Source organism: Ursus arctos, unplaced genomic scaffold, assembly GCF_023065955.2.
Source record: "Ursus arctos isolate Adak ecotype North America unplaced genomic scaffold, UrsArc2.0 scaffold_3, whole genome shotgun sequence".
In the NCBI taxonomy this organism is placed as follows: Eukaryota; Metazoa; Chordata; class Mammalia; order Carnivora; family Ursidae; genus Ursus; species Ursus arctos.
Genome location: NW_026622985.1, coordinates 99018536 through 99040394, shown reverse-complemented (window position 1 = coordinate 99040394; position 21859 = coordinate 99018536). Strand labels below are relative to the sequence as shown.

The 21859-nt window shown below is 45.8% G+C and overlaps 1 protein-coding gene across 2 annotated transcripts in view; it reads right to left on the bottom strand.

Moving 5' to 3' along the window:
* DPP6 (dipeptidyl peptidase like 6) overlaps positions 1-21859 on the bottom strand; it is an 883822-nt gene that overhangs the window by 314846 nt on the left and 547117 nt on the right. For both annotated transcript variants that reach the window (XM_044392285.3, XM_044392287.3), the window contains exon 3: positions 9499-9597. In XM_044392285.3, coding sequence (XP_044248220.2) covers positions 9499-9597 — 99 coding nt within the window. The remainder of the gene's footprint in view (positions 1-9498; positions 9598-21859) is intronic.

Below are 21859 nucleotides of genomic sequence, written 5' to 3'. Positions count from 1 at the left end.
GGCAGGGATGGGACTGCCAGCCATGCACCGAGTGGCGGGGGCCGGGGAGCCCAGCGACACTCAGGGGCTGGAGAGCCTGTTGCAATCCTTGCTTCTACTGCCACTGGCACTAACTGGGACAGTCTCCCCACAGACGCTCCAACAGGAAGCGTTCGAAGCGCCTGAAGCAGATACGAGTTTCAGCTCAGATACTAGAAATGTGGAAGATGCATTAAGAGTGGGACGGAAAAATGCAGACAGGTGGCCGTTCATACAGCCCCAGTCGGAGCCGATGGGAGCAACGGTCTGGACGGGCTTTATTGCCTTAACATAGTCTGAGACAGAACTGGCCTCCGAATACCAGACAACCGGGGTTCTCTTCTCCTGAGGAAAAGTGGAATCTCAAAAACCACTACAAAAGAGAGAGAGGAAAATGGTGGTTTACACCAATGTGTACTAGAATTTCATCTCGTCTATTTCTCACTTGAATACGGTGTAACGATGTCCTTCAATAGTATTTTCTGCATGACTTCAAACGACGACACTGCTGTCTTTACCTACTAACTGACACGCTGAGGAACACCTCTGGTCTCTGAAGCTTGTCCTTCCTGGGCTTTTCCCTGAAGTTACTGCTGGCCAATCGTATGGGCTGTGCCGATGACCTCTGGGGCCTTCCTCACTCTTCACAATTCTATGACTTCATGGTTTTGATTGAAAAAATGTGGCCTTCCAAAAGCAGCAGAAATACCCAAACGATTTTATACTTGAATTCCCCCTCTATCCAACCCCACGAGCTTTATAAAAAAAAAAAAAATCCATCTGTGTTTTCCGAATAACAAAAGAGAAGAGGAAAAAGCAAATATGGAAATCAAGTCGCTTTGAGCCCTGGGCTCTATCTCCAATTTTACCTTCTAAAACATATACTTTTCTGGTATCAGCCAGCCAGCTGATATTTTCCTACATTCAAAGGAAGCAATTTTCTCCAATTTTACGGTCTCTCTAGTATTACATCCGGGAGACACAGAGGGCTCTCTGCTCACAAGTGGCTGGATTAATGGAAATCAGCATAAACAAACACAGAGATTCCAGAGCCAGCCACAGTGCTTTTCTGCCACATTCCCACTGAAGAGGAATGGCCGCAGGGAGGACAGAGTGGCTGAGAAGCTCCCGCCTGGAGCTGGCGGACACGTGAACCGGGCCTTGCGAGGAGCTCCTGCCTGCCAGCCCCGGGCGTGCCTGCGTCCTGAAGATACCGGCGGGAACAGCGGGTTCCCTGAAGGGTGCAGGTGGCCGTGGCTTGCTCACAGCACAGGGCATGAGCTCACCAGACCATCTGCAAGCTTCAGTCCAGCCAGCCTTCCTAGGAAGCAAACCTGCAAAAGCAAACATGCTGATCGAGAGTACGTGCAGCCTCGGACAAGCTGGGCAGAGGGACGATTCCACGGATCCGGAGAAGACCGCTGCTGTGGTTTACACGTGCAGGGAGGGGTGAGCCAAAGCTGCTTACAGACAAATATTACACCGTCCTTCTGGCGTTAGTCTGAAACAGGGTGAGTAAGAGGGATTCTGCGGGCAGAGGGAGTACGCGGCCACCGTGGGCAATTTCTCACTGACGCGTTCTCCACCTGCCATCACCCAACCAGTAGGGTGGCTCTCCTCACCCGCTTTCTCTGTGCCTTCCCTGATGTTGAACCTCTGGGCTCTCCTCTTGCCTCCTCTGGCCTTTGGGCCCCTCCCCCTTCCCCCACCCACTGGGAGACGTTAGCAGCCCCTCAGCGATGCATACTTTCCACATTTCTCCAAGCGGCCCTGACCGCTCACCTAGCTTCATGCCTGGTCCTCAATATGTAAAGAGCATTGCCACTTAGTTATCTTCTGTCAACATCTACTCTGAACTCATCATCTAACCACAGAAACCAAGTCCCCGTCGGTGCAGTGGCCATTCCAGTTAAGCAGGCTTCAAACCTCTGAGTCATACCTGGCTTGTCCTCCCATCCCCTCCATTTCTACTCAGCTGCACACCCTGTCATCCATCATTCACGATGGCTTTTATATTGGCCACTTCGCTTCCACTCACACATTAGCCTTCCAGCATCTGAAGATGGGCCAAATTAGGGAACATTTACGTAATGAGAGCCTATTCAGACATTAAGATGATAATGGAAATACATATTTATTACATGGAAATATGTTTATGATCAATGCTATAAACTTCCCCCCGAATACACTTAGTATTATCCCACACATTATATTACCTGAAGAGATAAGTATAAAAATTTAATAGTGGCTATTTCTAGTCGGTGGAGTTACAGGTGAGTTTTGGTATCTTCTGTAGTTGTGTTCAACTCTGTTTTCTAATTTACTGCAATAAGTATGTAATACATATATCACACAAAGATTTGATATGACACCTAAGCCTAAGCTGAACCTCACCATGTCATCCCACTCCTCTAAAACCTTTACTTCTGAAAGGCCAAAGCTGACTCCCCGTTTTTCTAAATTCTACCCCCCTCTCATTTGCCCACCCACCTTCCGAGAGCCCGCAGGATCTGGCCCCACCGTCGGCTCTGCTGTCACGTACTGCCCTTCTCTCCTGGCTCCACATCGTTCCTGGGTATGCCAGGCAGCCTCCTGCCCCCAGGCCTTCGCAGCTGCTGTTCCATGCTGCCTGGAATGCTTTTCCCCAAGATAGCCCATCTGCATGATTCTCATATCCAGGTCTCTGTTTAAAAGCACTTCATCGGAAAAGACTTCCGACCACTCTATGGAAAACGGCATGCCCCTCTGTCTCCTTATCTTTAAAACTAGGTTATTTAAGCATCAAATAAGAAAGCGTGGAAGAAGTGTGACCAGATGGCTTCAGACCAGGCACTCCGCTAGGTCAGAAACAGATGTGAATCCTACCCTTGCGCAGTTTATGTGGTGAAGGAAAGACAGGTACTGAGTAAATAATTATACTTAATTCATGTAAAAAAGTTTACGTCCAGGATTCAAGGGAGTCTAAACATGGAAGGGTAAAAGCAGGACAGAGAAGCCTGCTTGTGGAGCAAGAATGAGGGCCGATCCTAAAGAAAAGGACCATTCATTCGCAGGGTGGGAGCGGGAGAGATGGGACACAGAGGAGGGGTGGTGCTGGGCAGAAGGAACATCCTATGCACGAACCACCCTACGAGAGAAAAGACATGGACTCTTGAATCCATCAAAAGAAGCTCGCGTCAGCTCAGAGCAAGGGAAATCTGGAGAGACACAGAGGCTAAAGAAAAGCAGAAGCATGTCAATGGAAAGTAAGCAGAAGGCTGATCACAGAGGGTCCAAGAAATGGAGGGTCGCGGGGGCCAGGACTGCGTGCCTCACCCTGAGAGCGTTGGGGGGCCAGCGCGGGTCCTGTGACGGGAGACTGGGGAGGGTGGCATGTGCCGTGAGGCATCCATCAGACACCCCTGTGGGTGTGTAAATCCGTCAGGGGACACACACAACACTGCCAAGCACGGCACACGCTGGTGGCTCAGAAGAGCGTGCGAGCTCCATACAGAATCGGAACTCACTGACACAGATCGTAGCCACAGTCCTGGGCGTGATTTCCCCTAGGGGCGTGTACACTGAGAAGAAACGAGAGGTGTCAGGAATCCAGACATCTGGAAGCTGGAAACGTAAAAACTGCACCCCAGTCACTTAGGGGACCCCTTCTCCTGGCACCAGACGGAGGCTTTATCCGAGTTGCTGCTGGAGAGCCCAGCTCCCAGGCCTGCCTGCTGCACGTCTGTGTCTTGTCCAGAACCTTCCTCGGGGACGGCTGCCAATCTGCCTGTGGCCTGGCATCATGAGCCTGGGTGTCTGGCTGAGTCTGGAGGGGCGCTGAGTATGTCAGGCGGGGCCAGCAGGAGTTCATGATGGATCTGAGCAGAGCAAAGGCTGACTCTGAGCTTTCTAGCCTGTTCTGCCAGAAGGATGGGCTTCCCATGCACCAAAGTGGGAGATGCTGGGGATGGGGCAGGGGTTGTTTTTTGGTCTGTGGTTTGTGTATGTGTGTGTGTGTGGGGGGGGTTGTTCAGGAACCCAGATTTGGGGCTTTTCAGCTGAAGGTTGTGATGTTTCTTCGAGACAGCTGAGAAGCTCAGGAGAGATGCAGTGTGGAGAGGCATCAGCAGACAGAGGGTACTTAAGGTCATGAAACTCGATGAAAACACTGAGGGAGGAAGTGCAGATACTCAGTGGGGAGGACCAGAGGCTGAGTCCTGGCACCCACCACCAGGAAAGGTCAGCACAAAGAGCAAGAAGCGGCACAGGAGCCTGAGAAGGAGGCACCGCTGACATCAAAAATAAAGCCAAGGGAATACGATGACCTAGGGGTCAGGGGGGAAGGTGACCCAGTGGCGAGGGAGTAGTCAGTTGACGGGTAAAGTAAGATGAGGTCTGAGACGTGACTGTGGGAGGCAGCTACCTGGAGGCTAGTGGTGACTGCACGGGGGCGTTTCAGTGGGTGCTGGGTGAAAGCCTGACCCCTCACATCGTGGAATCCAGCACAGCACATCAAGGGATCCATGAGGCTGAGAAGTGCAATGTGGTTACTGGAAAGGATGGAAGAATTCCCTCCACCAAGTGAGTGTGTAGAGAGACGGCACTGTGGCCATTTTGAGGAAGTGTGGACCTCCTTCTTTGTCAGGGTGCTCAGTGGGTCTATTCTCCTGATCCACAGACCCCATCTGGTTGCAACGAATACGTGAGGGCAGAGAGTATGAAAGCTGTTATACGATCGTTTTCAGAAAAGGTAGATTCGATCAAGTCTTTAGTATAGGGGCGCCTGGGTGGCACAGCGGTTAAGCGTCTGCCTTCGGCTCAGGGCGTGATCCCGGCGATCTGGGATCGAGCCCCACATCAGGCTCTTCTGCTATGAGCCTGCTTCTTCCTCTCCCACTCCCCCTGCTTGTGTTCCCTCTCTCGCTGGCTGTCTCTATCTCTGTCAAATAAATAAATAAAATCTTTAAAAAAAAAAAAAAAAAAAGTCTTTAGTATAAAAATGGGTGAGGAGAAATTTAACTCTAACCCAATAAATTTTCTCCTAATAAAGTGTATCAGGTTCTAAACTATTAACTCCATTATTAAACCTAAGATACACTTGTTATCTTTAGTGGTTAACGTACACTAAAAAATAATAATAAAAATACAAAATTCAAGTCTCTTTCTCCATGGGGTTCCTCCATTTTCTTTATTACTGAGGTATTCTGTTAGCTTGACATCGTGGGAATAAGGGATGCGAGGATAGAGAATTTAAGGGATGGTAAAAAGTCTGAAATATTCACAACCTATAGTTTTGGATAGAATATACTATGTAGCTAGTGAGGTTGTGAAAGAACCTGGCAGGACTCCAGAAACCTGGGTTCTATCCGATGTAGCACCATTTATAAAGACCAGAAATACCTAGGTTCGAGTCCAAATTTTGCGACTTACTAACTATGATATTGATCAAGTTATTTGAACACCATTAGCCTCAGTTTCCTCATCTGTAAAACGAGAATTATGGTGGTTGTAACAATTAAATAATTAAATATGTACAAAGCACGTAGCCTAGAGGATAAGATATGGGAAACCCCAGTAGTTATGATGATGGTGGTGACGTGATGATGATGTGATGTGATGATGATAGTGACAATGATGGTAATGGTGATGATAGTGATGATGGTGATGATGATGGTGATGATGGTGATGGTGGTGGTGATGATGGTGGTGGTGATGATGGTGGTGATGGTGATGGTGGTGATGATAGTGATGATGGTGGTGATGATGGTGATGGTGGTGATGGTGGTGGTGATGATGGTGGTGATGGTGATGGTGGTGGTGATGATGGTGGTGATGGTGATGGTGGTGGTGATGATAGTGATGATGGTGATGACGATGGTGATGATGGTGATGGTGGTGATGATGATGGTGGTGGTGATGATGGTGATGATGGTGATGGTGGTGGTGATGATGGTGGTGATGGTGATGGTGGTGGTGATGATGGTGGTGATGGTGATGGTGATGATGGTGATGATGGTGATGACGATGGTGATGATGGTGATGGTGGTGATGATGGTGGTGGTGATGATGGTGGTGATGGTGATGGTGGTGATGATGATGGTGATGATGGTGATGGTGGTGATGATGGTGGTAATGATGGTGGTGATGGTGATGGTGGTGATGGTGGTGATGGTGATGGTGGTGGTGATGATGATGGTGATGATGATGGTGATGATGGTGATGGTGGTGGTGATGATGGTGGTGATGGTGGTGATGATAGTGATGATGGTGGTGATGATGGTGATGGTGGTGATGGTGGTGGTGATGATGGTGGTGATGGTGATGGTGGTGGTGATGATGGTGGTGATGGTGATGGTGGTGGTGATGATGGTGCTGATGGTGATGATGGTGGTGATGATGGTGGTGATGGTGATGATGGTGGTGATGGTGATGGTGGTGGTGATGATAATGACGGTGATGATGATGATGATGATTGCAATGATGGCGATGATGGCGATGAAGAAGAAGAGAGGAAGAACAGACAGAGGAGAAAGGAAGAAGAGGACGAGAGAAAGGAGACTGTCATGGTGATGGTGGTGGTAGATGGTCATGACAGAGGCGACTCCCAAGGCTACCCATCAGAAACAGTTCCCTGGGCCCAGCACTGCGTCCTCTGCCTGCTGCCCTGTGGGGCACTCAGTAAGCACTAATTGAATGAAGCAATGCTCTGATAATTTCTAAAGCACACCCAGCTTCACATCATTTGGTAATCCTATGACTCTGGTAATATTTCCCTGGATCTTCACATTTAGACTTGTGATATTAAAGAAATGAATGAATTTTTTATGGTATTTGTGAAAAATCAGTTATAAAGCTCCAGTTAAGCACAGCAAAGTTACTTCATCCACTTTAAGCTATTATCTTTTAGAGAGCAGGAGAAAGGGAATGATCAGGAAGAGGAACACATGAAAGAACAGTGGGAGGTACACATCTCAGAGGAGTGTAGGGAGAAAAACAATCATGTTCCCTTACACTCTGGATGCTGCCTAGTCTTTGGAGAAACCCGACTACTGGTTACCTGGTAGCAAAACATCACACTGGATGGGTACCTTTACGAAAGGAGAGTACTTCTAAGAAAGCTCCTGGACACCAAAGGCCCTTCAGTTAGAACTGCAGGTGGTCTTCATGAATAGAATTCACCTGCCAAACAGGCAGGCCGGGCATTTTCTGCTGGGCAGGAGGCCATTTCTTAATTGCTTGTATTAACTCCCAACTTTGTGGATAAAGAAACTTTGGCTTGTTTCTTCTGGCCAGAGGGCCAGCACACCTCTGGCCCAGCTCCACTCCTCTGCGGTGTGAATTAGCTCATGAGATATAAACTCCTTACAACCAACATGGTTCCAGCAGAGACTTACCAGCGCTTGTGACTCCAGATCTCTGCTCTTTTTCTTTTTTCTTTTCTTACAGAATGCTGATTTAGGCCCAGTCTGCAACTATGGGCACCCTAATAAACTGACATAGGAATATTAGCATTTCATTTAGTCTTTGCAGGGCTTCCTCTGACTTGCTCTGAACCCCATAGCTATGGTTCAGTGTTCCTTTTTTTTTTTTTTCCAAAGATTTTATTTATTTATTTGACAGAGAGAGAGAGACAGCCAGCGAAAGAGGGAACACAAGCAGGGGGAGTGGGAGAGGAAGAAGCAGGCTCCCAGCGGAGCAGGGAGCCCGACACGGGGCTTGATCCCAGGACCCTGGGACCACACCCTGAGCTGAAGGCAGACGCTTAATGACTGAGCCACCCAGGCGCCCCTGGTTCAGTGTTCCTTGTCTCCAGTTTGTTTTATCCCTAGATTCTGCCTCTCTACCAGTTTTCCTCTCCTCTCCCTCCCTTTTGTCCTCTCATTCTCTCTCTACTTTCTTTTCTTCCCTAAGGTTCATCACAAACTCACATTGTAGCCTTACATCCCCCAGGGGTCTGTTCTCTGCTTTCTCTAATCAGTAAACCTGGCCACTCTTTAAGACTGGAGTTTATATAGCATCTTTGAAATGCCTGGTCACTCATTGTTAGCTCTGTTTCTAGAATATGACTTCACGATCTTTAAGAAGAGGGTAATCACCTTTCATTCCCAGAACTGAGCCCGGAGTATGCTACTGGTACTTTTCCTCCTGCCTATGCAATGGGTCAACACAAACTGAGAGCAGGGGCTACGTCCCTCAACACAAAAGCTGAAATTACTTCCTCCATCAAACGAAAAGACCTTGGCTCTCTCTGTGTTCTGGAATTCTCTGGGTCCCCCCAACCTCCATTCCCAGCACACTGCTCCTATTTCTCCCTAATTCCTTTGTATAAAATACATTCCTTTTGAGCTCCATCTACTTATTTTTAAATAAGCTAATCCAAGGATCAGAAATGAATACCGAGGCCACAGTTGCAGACAAAGAGAAGCTACTGCCCTAGGAGGAGATGAATGGCAAAGAGTCATCGCTAGTTGATTTCTGAGAGCTTGTGAAGCACGAGCAGCATTTCAGAAGCAGCCTGACAGCAAGCAAACACAATAACACCGTGTCACTCAACTAGACGGCAGCGGGAAGAGCACTAAATGGGAAGTCAGGAGACAGGCTTCCAACCACATCTGCGCCGCTAGCAAGCTGTGTGACCTCGGAAAAATCACTTAACCTCTCTGGGCCTCATTTATTATAGAAGCCAGGATTTGAACTGGACCTCCAGCATTCCACCATAAAGGTTCTCTGACCTGAGGATTAATTTTCAAGTGCATCCCACGACTCCCCCAGTAAAATCCACGTTCGTGGAGATAACAGGAGAGGAGGTACGCTGGCTGGACTACTTCAGGGAGAGGCAGCAGAGCCTGCAGAGGTTGGCGTGCGGTCATTCACACCTTTTCTCCCATGACTGCAGTCGAAAATTAGTTCAGCCACAAGTGGATGAAATAGATTACGTCCTGGACCAAAAAATGCCTCATGAACATACATATTGCCTTTTGCTCCAATTCTGTTTTGCTTTGTTGTTTTAATCCCCCCCACCATACAAGAAAAGTAGATTACATCCAGACTAAAGTGCAAGAGGAAAATAAATTTATCCTCAAACGTGCACCAGGCTCCATAGTTTCGTTCATTTGCTGGCATTCGAGAAGACGCCTTTGAGTTCCTTTCGGCCCCCCTATCTACCGGGGACTGAAAGCCAGGGCCGTACAATAGGGAAGAAAGCAGGGAGAGGGAGGGAAGCTCGGCTGTGTCTCTGCCTGGTCCTGTTGCTTAGCAACAGCTCACATCGCTGCCTGAGAAATAATGATATGGGGAGGTGACACAGAGAACCCATTTCTCACGAAGGAACAGCCCCATTTGACCAGATCCACATTTTCTTAGAATGATAATAGGATGATTATCACAGCAAGAGCTCTGGACACCCACTTCCACAGCCGAAGAGAGAACATGAGAGGTAACAGACCAAACGCAAACCGTGGAAAAGTGGCTTCCCGCGCGCACGCAGGACTCAGGACTTACCACTTATCCACGTAGCCTTGGGGTCATGAATTTTGAAATCATCACTGAAGAGATCTTCCACCGTGACCGTCTTCTTCTGAGACAGACTATTATCTTCCGCTAGAAAAGAACATGGCAAATAGTTAACCCTTTTATTTGGGGGTAAAAAAAGAGAGGACCACAAAACATTGGGGTTGCCATTCAAAAATAGTACGTATGTTAAAACATATACTTTCTCTACCTAACTTGAGGGCTGAACAAAAGCCAGTCCTGCTTTTTGGTTTTAATCAAAATATCACAAACTACGGTAAGGGGATCACGGTGCAGTAAAAGGGCATCATTTCCCCTCCTCTACTTGAACCCGTAAACGATCACATTTCTTAGGAACAGAGGGAAATGTTTCAAGACTGATTCGTGAACACCAAGGTGGGGATGGTCACGAGAGGAAGCAGCAGCTGTCCAGAATGGAGCTCAGTGGGGTGATGTCATCAGTCACTCACGATGCATTTATTCAATGCCAACCACTGGCAGCGTGTTGGGTGCTGGGGATGAAACGGTGAGGGACGTATCCCGTAGGTATTGATAGCGCACATGCCTCACTTGTCCCTGGCTGTCTCGGGTTGGGAATCAGTTCCTGTTCAGACAGAATCACACCTCGAATGTCTGTGTGCAAACTACCCAGACTCCACCTTGCTTCATCTCCATTGCTCTGCTTGGCAGGGAGCACCTGAGGGGAGCCTTGAAGGTACCACTCTCATATCCATCCCAAGAGGAGATGTTTAGTGAACGGCACCAGTGGGTGAGCCTGTAGAAACCTGGCAACGTTTATCCTATTTCCTGAGGTGGAAGCTTCTGGGGTTTGTGCTCACAGAGTAAACACACAGGGTAGTATGTCAGACCGCTCTCACTTCTGCTATGCCAACAACCTCGTTAACCATTTCTGATGTACATCACCCTTCTAGGACAGAAGATGGCAGCTGTCAGCTGTCACGGCCCTTCTCTTGAAGACTCGGTCTCCTCATTTCATCAGGTCTGCGCTGGGCTGCTGTGCGGGGCTCTGCTCAGTGCTAATCAAGGTGTGCAGGTCTGTGTGCAGCCTACGGGCGGGGCTTTCAGATCTGTGTTGTTTTCACATTTTGATGTTTGGTTGCTAGGTCTGTTGCTCTTTTCAGTTTCTGCCTGTGGCGCTCGCTTCCAGTTCTTGGGCCGTCAGAGAGCTTGCTCTCAACAGGACCCTTTGCCTCTTTTAATTTTCTGCTTCAAAATCTCTAGCAGGTGGAGAAAACGACGAGAATTTTTGCTAGATGGCATGATAACATAAATAAATACTCTCTGAATGAAATCCCCAAAGCTCCTTGTAGGATTCTAGTGCATAGATTCTATTACAAATCCTGTATGGTGTCTTTCTTTTGGCCTTTCTGAATGCTATCGATGACTGAAGTTGTCAGAAGAGTCACGTGTTACTGTGTGCATTGACCGATTTCTTGAATATCAAAAAGGATTAGCGTGTGTAAAAGTCTTTTGAAAATGACAGAATGCTCCCTTTCAAGGTGACCTTCTTATTAGACCTGATTGTATGTGGAGCTCTCCCAGGTGCTAAACAAAACATGTTAAACCAGACCTAAGTCTTCCCTGTAGGACCTTTCCATCGGCAACTGAAGCAGCCCCAGAAAAAGGAACACGCTGCTTCAGATGTGATGCATTTCGGTGTGGAAAACAAACAGTAAAGGACCATTTTAAAGATCACTAGGCATCAATGTAGTGAAGTTATACTGTAACCTAGTAATTAAGAAATATATCTACAACTAGTTGAAAAACAAGTCCTGGAGATTGAATGCACAGTATAGTGATTACAGACAACAATGCTGTATTATAAATATCAAATTTGCTAAGAGATTAGATCTTAATTATTCCCACTAAAAATAGGAATGATAATTACGTGACCTGATAAAGGCATTAGCTAACCGCCCAAAGGCAATCATATTGAAATATATGTATGTATCAAATCAGCATGTTACCCACTTTAAACTTACACAATGGTGTGTGTCAAATATATTTCAATGAAAAATAAAATAAATAAAATAACACAAGAACAGTATAAAAATTTCTGAGACACTCTAAAGCATGTGGTCAGAAAATAAATAGTCCTATTAAAACATAAACTTTATCTGAGTAAACTTCACTATTCAAGGAAGATTCTAGCTCACTTCTTGAGGTATCCATGATTGTAATGAGAAAAGAGTGTAAGGCTGTCATTTAAACAAATTTTGGGTAAAAGATGAAAAAGGTAATTTATTCACTTTCTGAAAATCTCTTTTTACAAACAACTGTTCTATTAATGTAAAAATGTCTTTTGTTTTTAAAAACAAATTTATTTTTTTATTTTTTTTAAATTTAAAATATTACTTTGTTTTTAAAAGATACCTTATTTTTTTATAATAATTTTTTATTATGTTATGTTAGTTACCATACAGTACATCCCTGGTTTCTGATGTAAAGTTCGATGATTCATTACTTGTGTATAACACCCAGTGCACCATGCAATACGTGCCCTCCTTACTACCCATCACCGGCCTATCCCATTCCCCCACCCCCCTCCCCTCTGAAGCCCTCAGTTTGTTTCCCAGAGTCCATAGTCTCTTGTGGTTCATTCCCCCTTCTGTTTAGCCCCCCTTCATTCTTCCCTTCCTTTAAACACATGACTTTCAAATAGGGACAGTTTGTGGTGGAGGCATTATGATATATGCTAGAAAGTGCTCTCCTCAAGCCAGGACACTTGACTCTGTCAATTATCAGCTCTGTCTCCTTAGGATGCTCATGCTGGCCTCTCTGGACCTTGGTGATTTGTTCACATATTCAACTGCTATCTAACGAAATCACTGATTTGTACTTTGATGCATTTCAAAAATCCTTTGGGGTGGTGACAAGCATGCGTGACTGCCATGCTCTAGGAACCTTACTGGGCCCTGAAGAATTCCAGCTGAAGATTCTAAGAGGCTCAGGGAGCAGGGGGAGCCAGATGGAAAGTATAACTGAGTTGCAACAGCATCAGTGGGGGCAACAGAAGGGTGGGCTATGACTAGGAAGAAAGAGGTGGGGAGAATCCTGGAAAGAATTCCCTGAGGAATGTCCTGCTAGCCAAGATAAAAGAGATATAAGAACATTCAAGCTAGAAGGACTGCAAGAGCATGAAGGCATCAGTGAATGGACCATCCTCAGGGAACTGTGAGTGTTGGTGTTGGGGTGGGAGAAAGTGTGAGTGGGAAATGTCCAGAGATGAGGGCAGATCCTCTCATTACGTTTGATATTCTGGAATTTCATTAGAAAAGGTCTACTTGTGGAGTGCCTGGCTGGCTCAGTTAAGTGTCCAACTCTTGATCTTAGCTCAGGTCTTGATCTGAGGGTCATGAGTTCAAGCTCTGAGTTGGGATCCATGCTGGGGGTGGAACCTACGATAAAAAAAAAAAAAAGGAAAGAAAAAAAGAAAACGTCCACTTGTGGGTTTTCTTTAAAACTCACGCTTACCAGCCAGTAATATTGTCAGTCCCCACCTTAGGAACGTTGCCAGCAATGATCTCATTCGATACGGTTTGTCCTTCATTCTATTCCTCCCTTCCAGGGTGCAAGTGGACCTGCTGGGTCCGATCTCCACATCGCTGACATTTTCGCTCATGTTTTTCACATTTTTATGTCTTTGGGGGCATTTGCAGGATTTCTTCCATTTGATTTTTCACTTTATCAATTTTTTAGCTTTATCTAGATAGCTCTTTCATCCCGCTACTGAATTTTCAAATTTCAAATTATATTTTAATTTCTAATACTCCTAATTAACTCCTTTTCAACATAATCTACTCTTATAGTTGTAACCTCCTTTACCACTGATAATTTTTTTAAAACCTAAAATGTCATTTTCTGCTTTTCCTATTGATTTTTATTTCTTTGGATCGAAGTGCTCGTGTGTATTAAGCTGGTGTTCCTGCAGGTCTTTGTGACTCTTAGTTGTGACTTCCTCCCTGCAAGTGTCCTGGGTCATGAGAGACTCCTGGTGGTGTGGCCCCGAGCAATGTCCTGGGCACTTGGAGCCTCTGTCTGGGTCTCACGCTGCCATTTGGGCAGGAGCCCTTTGCCTGACAAGGGTGATATAATTCAAGGCCCTTCGAACATGAACCCAGTTTTAAGGCGGGGGCACCTGTCCAGTCCCCCGCCCCTCATGGACGCCAATATCCTAGCCGCTCCTGTTGGGTCTGACTCCAGTCTCTGCTCCTTGAGGGTGGCAGAACTTTGGTCTTACCTGCTTCTTGCTGTAGGTTTTCACCTGGTCCTTCTTTGAAGGACACCACTCTGTTCCAGGTATATAAAAAACTCTTTGTTTTTGAGTGCAGCTATGTTTTCACTATTTATTTTCTCTCATTTCTACCTGCTTGAAATCAGAAGGGAAAGATTTCTGTGCCAATCTGCCATCTTAAAACGGAAGTCACCTGGAACCGGAACTCATGTTGAACCGGAAGTTGAATTAAACCGGAAGTCAACATACCAGTGGAGATACAAGATGTGCCCAGTGGCTTTTATATTTGGATTTCATCCTGAAGGTAATCTGGGGATGACCGAAAAGTAAAGCTGCCTTCCGTCCGATAGCTGCATCACCACATGGCACTTGTAGTTACCATGCATCCCGGTCAGCTCACCGGCATGCAGAGGCACGGCCCCATCCCTAGAGAGGCAGCTATCTTTACGTAGGTCAGAATACAATGCAAATCACTCACGCTCCTCTCCGGATGCTTTTTAAACAGTTATGTTGTTAAGTAGCACAATTACTGGGGAACATTTTGGAATGTTCTCTAGAGATTTTTAAAATTAGAACTAAATTCCACCACCCTGAAATGGATTAATTTGTGAAGCATAACCTCTTAAGGTTTTCAGTCACTGCAAGTAGAGGTTAGCTACTGACAAACCCAATTTAGTAACAAAGAAAATCTACCCAGATTAGTGAGAGGTCTCTTGTTAGTTCTGCTTGTGTTAGAAATTGGAATCAGTGACAACTCCAAAAAATGCTCTGCCGTCTTCGGGGACACTGGCAGTTTTAACTCTTGATCCTATAGGAAAGAGGAGGAAGGAAAGCCATCTTATGGAAGGCAAACCTGAGCTACTGAGAGGTTACAAGGCTTCTCCGAAGATGTGTGGAAAGTCAGCCAAGCTAGCATGAGCCACGTCCGCAGGGAAATCTAAACGCTGGCATCGTTCGCAGAATCTGGTTTGTGGGCAACCTGTTCCCAAAGTGGGATGCTAATTAAATTCCAGAATACAGAAAATATCAGGCAGGTAATGCTCATAAGGGTCCTGATAAAACACTATGCTCTCCAGGTTAAAAAAAATTCTGTAAATAAAGAAAAAGGTTTAAAAACCATCTTTATGGTCACATTTCTGTAATGAGAAAAGCTCAGCCTCTGAATCAGATCAACAAGGAACACATACGACAGTGGCACACAGCAATGTTCACCCACCTTGTGTGATGCGGCAGGTGTCATGTATAAGGCTTTTCAAACTCCAAAGAGTCAAAGACTGTGGTGCGCGGTGGGATATAGCTTCACAGTGGAGGCAGATCCCAACCCCAGGCTCAGAGTAAAAGTACTCTAGTATTTAGAATAAACCATGGGAACATTTCTATGTTGTTTCTATGGAAGCTGGTAATATTAGTTTGTTTCTATACAAGCACTCAGAGGAACATATGGAAATCAAAGAAGCTCTGTTTTTTTAAAAGATTGATTTAAGAGAGATAGAGAGAGAGCACAAGCAGGAGAGGCAGAGGAAGAGGGAGAGAGAATCTGAAGCAGACTCCATGCTGAGCACGGAACCTAATGTGGGGCTTGATCTCACGACCCTGAGATCATGACCTGACTGAAATCAAGAGTTGGACCCGCAACTGACTGCATCACCCCAGAGCACAGAAACTGTCTATTTTTCAAAGTCTGAACCATTAATTCGTGAGTTCCAGTGATACAGCTTTTGCTTCACATCAAATCACTGCTGCTTGTGCCTTTACTGATGAACCAAACACGGGCAGCCATTTAGTCCAAGGAAACAACTATGAAAACACAGGAAGAATCTCCCTTCACTCTGCCAGCATGTTAACGGAGTGAGTGCTCTATGCAGATGCTGCAATCAATATTTCCAACACAAACCCCCTTTTTTTTTAAAATAGAAGTACAATCAGTGCTATCTATTGTAGATGATACTCATAATTCCTTGGTAGATTCTTATCATAATGAAAGAATAAATTTAGTCATGCTTTACTATCAACAACTTGCGAACAATGAAATTTAAACTGGTTAAGGTGCCTACAGGTCGTGAAATGGAGCACACCCAGAGTCTTACTACAACTCATTCAGGTGACTTAGATGATGATATTTGGGACTTTTGAGCTGATGAGATTTTGAACTCTGAGTTAATGCTGCAATAGCTTGGGACTTTTGGGGACCTTAGGATGGAGAGAATGTACTTTTATGTGGGATGCATGTGAATCTTTAAGGGCTAGGGGTCAGACTGTGTAGGTAAAATAATGGCCCCCAAAGGGGTCCATGAAGACAGGTGTTATGGACTGAGTTGCACCCCTCTCCCATTCATACGCTGAAGTCCTAACCCCCAATGTGACTATAGTTGGAGATAGAGCCCTACAGGAGGTAATTAAAGTTAGATGGGATCATAAAGGTGGGGCTCTACTCCAACAGAACCAGTGACCTTGTAAGGAAAGAGAAGACACACTCTCTCTCTATGCACGCAGACAAAAAAGCAATGTGAGACACAGCGAGAAGAGGCCGTCTGCAAGCCAGAAAGAGAGGGCTCACTAGAAACCAACCCTGCTGGTGTTTGATCTTGGGCTTAAAGACTCGAGAACAATGAGAAAACAAATTTCTGTTGTTTAAGCCACTCAGGTGTGTGGTGTTTTATCATGCCAGCCTGAGTCCACTAATACATCTGGTATTTTCAAAATTTCATTTTCCAACTTTTTGTTGCTAGTCCATAAAACACAGTATCTGCATATAGATCTCATATTCTGCAACCTTTCTAAACTTATAGCACACTCTGCATAGGCATTCATTTTGTCCTCATAAGGACAGTTTTATTTGTTCATTTCAAGTAGAAATAATCCATTAGAACTGCTAAGAAAACTGGTTTGTATAAGAAAGTCAAGGTCCAAGTAGCAATAAGCTGAATCGTAGCTACTAATGGATTTGAAGAAATGAGAGTCCACTTGGCCTGAATGCCTCAAGACAAATGGTGAATGTTTTAAATGAGTTCTCCATTTTTAAATCAACTTGATTATTATTTTGTAGAGGTTTCATTAAAGTGAGAAAAGAGGCTGCAAATATTATCCAAAGCTGCGAGGAAGAATGGGGGGGTGGGTGCCGGGCCGGCTGGGGAGGTGGTTCCCCAGATTAGCCAGCAGGGTCCAGACACAGCACTTAAGGTCAGAGCACCAAGAAATATATACAGCAAGACATTCTCGTTTAAAGTTATGAAAGCAATCTATAAAGGACTTAAAAATAACTTCCGAGGCTTCATAAGAGAGTGAAGAAAGGAAGTGGGAGGAATAGAAGCGAGGAGCCGTCTTCACTTTGATGGAGTTGTCTGTGAATATTGATAGAAAAGCGTAAGAATCACAGGAACAAACACCAGAAAAACTAACATCAGAATCAGTGAAATCTAATGAATGATACCTAGACACTGGTAGTAGAATTGATAGTATAAAAAAAAAGTACTATTATTATTTTGATTTTGGTTCATTTAATAGCTTTTTCACTATTGTTTTTCTGGTTATACATACTACCTGGGAAATCATTCATAAAGTCGTATTCTGATCCTAGCACATACTCACGCCTGAGTCTAGTGTCTGAGCTGGAATGTGTCTTCCGGATGCACCAACACCACGGTCAGCTAATTTAACCTTCCCAGCTGATGGCACAGTTTGTTACGTGGACGAAGGTGTGCGGTGCTCCCAAAAGAGACATCGTGGCTGCTGGGGGTGGCTCGTTAATCCCCAAGGGCCCACATCCTGGTAGCAAATACCGTACGCACATTTTAAGGGAAATTTAGTTTCAGGGATCATCACGTGCCATGTAAAGTGTACATTTTTTAAACTTGGATTTTATTGGCCTTGGTGATTGATCTGTACTTAATTTGGTTCTTTCTGTTAATTTTATATGAATTGTAAGAGGAGCTTATATCTGTTTCACGCATGTAAGTAAAATCATAAAAATAAATTAAGTCAAGGCAGGGGATGGGTCCTGTCGCTTCCTCCCAACATTTTAAAACCACCAACAGCTCTCTCAATTCTGAATACGCGGCAGTTTCTTCTCTGCGGCAGAGATGATGAAGTATCAGATTCTGAATGAGAGGAGTCCTCCAGGGAGATGGGGGCCGGCATGGCCTGTGCTGGGAGCGGTGGCCGGCCCCCGCGTGTCCAGCACACGTCTTTCTAGCTCTTGCTCTCCACGGTGCCTGCCTGGGAGGTACGGCCCCTGCGAGACTGGCAGAGGCATTTGTTTCCCTCTGTCCTGCTGTCCCATGGCTGCTGCACCAGGTCACAGATCACCGCAAACGTGGCTCCGAACAGCTGACGTAGGAGCCGAGGGGAGCGGCTCTTCTTCGCCTTGTCTCGTGGCGGCATCACGACGCTCTCCGCCTCCCCGGTCACGTCGCCTTCTCCCCTCTGTCTGTGTCAGATCTCCCTCTGCCTCCTTCTTATAAAGATCCACGTGGTTGCATTTAGGACCCACGGATAATGCAGGAAACCCCCCATCTCAGGTACTGAACATAACCATCTCTGCAACAGCCCCTTCTTGCCATGTAAGGTGACATTCCCCAGTGACATTCCCAGGCGATGGTCCCAGGTTCCAGGGATTAGAACATGGAACTTTTGGGGAGCCATCCTGTCACTCAGCAGACCCTTCAAGACCTTTTCTCCATTTCCCACTAACCCACTACTTTAGAAGGCTTCCTCTGAAAACACAATAATCATACATTTACTGAAATTTTTGAAAAAGACAAAAAAGTATCTGGATAAGGATGAAGCAGGGGAGAAAAAGACTGATAAATCCGAGGTTCTGTAAGTTATCTCTTAGCCCAACTTCCTGCTCATTTTCATACTTCACCTAAAAGCACGGAGTTAATTTAGAAATAATCCAGCATTTGAGGAATAGGCCAGAGCCAACTGGGGAAGTGCACATATATGCTGGTTTTGCTGAAGTGGTAAACGGCTGCTCCAGCGGGGCTCAAGGTAGAGTTCTGCCTCGGAGAGAAGGGGGACCATGGCAGCCTGGCACTGAATCCCCCTTGGTGCTCTGACCTGCCTCCTTCATTGTGGGCGACTTCTCGCCACTTCTCTGATTTTATTGTATCATCTCTGTCTGTGTTCCCCACCCAGACCCGCTACCTTGACTTAAGACTCCTCAGTGGCCGCCTCTGGTTCCTGATGGCCAGCGTCTTCCCTAAAGTAGCAACTACTGGACTGGCCAGCGCCTAGTGACAAGACGGTACTGAAGGCTCCCCAAAGTCACCTGAACTTGACCAAGAGGCTTCGTCCAAACCAGGCAACAGACTGAAGAAAACCCGAGTGCCGGGCTGAGATTTATCCATCTCGTGGTTTATATACAACTATGCCTGTAAAATAGGGTGCAAAACGCAGCAATGCCTCGAGAAGTGCCCTTTTATGGATAAATATGTGGGCACATTTGCCTTCGCTTAGGTTCCTAATGCAAGCGTGAGTAAAACCTACTGCCATCCTTCAGATAAGCGGCTCTTTAGTGTAAGAATTCAATAAATAAGCCAGATGCACCTCACAATCCTACAACTAATGATGGAAAGTCAAAGCAGAGACGGTTAAGATTGTCCTAGGGACCCACTTCGCAGGACTTTGGAAGTTTGCAACTAACTATAAGGTCAGCAGCAGTGTGAATTAATTCTTCCTCTTATGAGACTCTGTCAGAACTCCCTCTCTCCAGATATGTTTCAGTTTAAGGAATGGTGCCAACTCACTGTTCACATTCAAGGCATGTAGACGGCATTCATAAACGATTTCACAAACTAAGGGGTCTTGTGGTGGCAGATAGGAAGCTGCCTCCTGAGAGCCACTGTACTCTCCCAAGTCCGCAGAGGCTGACCTTTAGAAATGCTTTCTTAACCCCCTGCCAGCTAAGGGGCGCCATACTATATAGTTGTGGCAAGTAAGCTGTCTCCTGGTTGACTTCAGAAAAAAGACAGAACTACCCGAGGCAAGTTCCATGATTTTCCCTTCCTTCCGGTGAAGGTAGGACATGTGATGTGTGGAGCCAGGGCAGCCACTTTGCCAGCATGCTGACGAGAGCAGCAGAGATCTCTGAGCCGCTGAACCACCCTGGGCCCGGCCATGTCTGGACTTCTCCTTTTCCTTCTTTCTTTCTTTTTTGGTTTTTTTAAAGGCGGGGGAGGGGCAGAGAGAGAAGGAAAGAGAGAATCTTTAAGATTTTTTTAAAATTTATTTGAGAGGCAGAGAGAGAGAGAGAGTAGAGGTAGGAACAAAGGGAGAGAAAGAGAGAGAGAGAGAATCCGTCAGCAGACTCCCCCTGAGCACAAAGCCCGACATGGGCTCTCACAACCCTGAGATCATGACCTGAGCCGAAATCAGAGTGGGCCATGTAACCGACTGAGCCACCCCGGCGTCCCTGGACTTCTCCTTTTATGAAACAATAGAACACTTACGGTTTGAATTATTCTAGTTAAGTATTCTGTTGGAGACAAAAGTAGTCTGATATTGTAACATCTGGGTTTTGGATAAATGCGCAAGCTGGTCCCCATCATGGCCCATGGACCGGCTGGCCAGGTACGTGAGTTTCCTGAAGTGAATCCAAACGCAAATAAGGACATGTATGCCTCTTCCAATGATAAGACGACGTAAAAGCAAGTTACACTATTCTGTGATGTTAGAAATTAGGTGGCCTTTGGAAGGATTAGTGATGAGAAAGCCTGGGATGGGGCTTCCGGGATGCTGGTTGAATTCCGTGTTTTGATCAGGGTACTGGCTATGGAGCCTGTTCAGTTTGAAAATTCATTAAACAATATAACATTACATATGTATTTTAAATAAATGTTTAAAAATCAATTGTTCTAGAATTTTTAAAAGAGGAGCTTCAAACAATGAGACATCCCTATATGCTTATTAGAATGGCCAAAACCCAGAGCACTGCCAACGCCAAATGCTGGCGAGATGGGGAGCCACAGGAGCCCTCGTTCATTGCTGGCGGGGGTGCAGAATGGTGCAGCCGGTTTGCAAGACAGTTTGGCAGTTTCTTACAAAACAAAATACACTTGTAGCATGTATTTCAGTAATCACACTCTTTGGTATTTACCCAAAGAAGTTGAAAATTATGTCTGTATAAACCTGCACGTGAATGTTTATAGCAGCTTTGCTCATAGTTGCCAATGGTGGGAAGCAACCAGAATGTCCTTGAGTGGGTGAGTGGGTGAACAGCTAAACAAACTGTGGTCCATCCAGACAATGGAATATTACTCTGCACTAAAAAGAAATGAGCTGTCAAGCCATGAAAAGGCATGGAGGAACCCTAAAAGCCTATTGCTTACGTGAAAGAAGGCGCCATACTGTATGCTCCCAACTGTATGACGTTCTGGAAAAGGCACAACTGCAGAGACAGTAAAAACATCGCTGCCAGGGGTTATGGGGGAGGGAGGGATGAACAGAGACCACAGAGGGCTCTTAGTGCCGCAAAGCTCTTCTGTAGGATACTGTAATGGTGGATGCGTGCCATCACACATTTGTCCAAGCCCATGGCATGCACAACTACCAAGAGTGCACCTTTTTAAAAAAAAGATTTGTGTATTTTAGAGAGAGAGTGAGAGTGAGGGAAGGGCGGGGAAAGGGGGGGCAGAGACTTAAGCAGACTCCACGCTGAGCATGGAGCCTGACACAGGGCTCAATCCCACAACCCTGAGATCAAGACCTGAGCCGAAACCAAGAATCAGATGCTTAACTGACTGAGCCACACAGGCACCCACCAAGAATGCACCTTAATGTAAACTATGAAATCTGAGTGATAATGATGCATCAATGAAGATTCAACCATTGTAAAAATGTGCCACTCTGGTGGGGATCGATAACGGAGGAGGCTGTGTGTGCCTGGGGGCAGAGGGTGTCTGGGAAAACAGTCCCTGCCTCTCAGTTTTGTTGTGAATCCAAAACTGCCCTAAAAAAATAGTCTATTAAAAAAAATCCAATGAAATTTTATTAAAGAACTTCCTTTGTTAACTGGCAGTCGCACCTCTGAAGTGGAGGGATTCTCTCAAATGTAATTTTAACAGAGCTTTTCTCCACAAACCCATTTCATCTTATTTT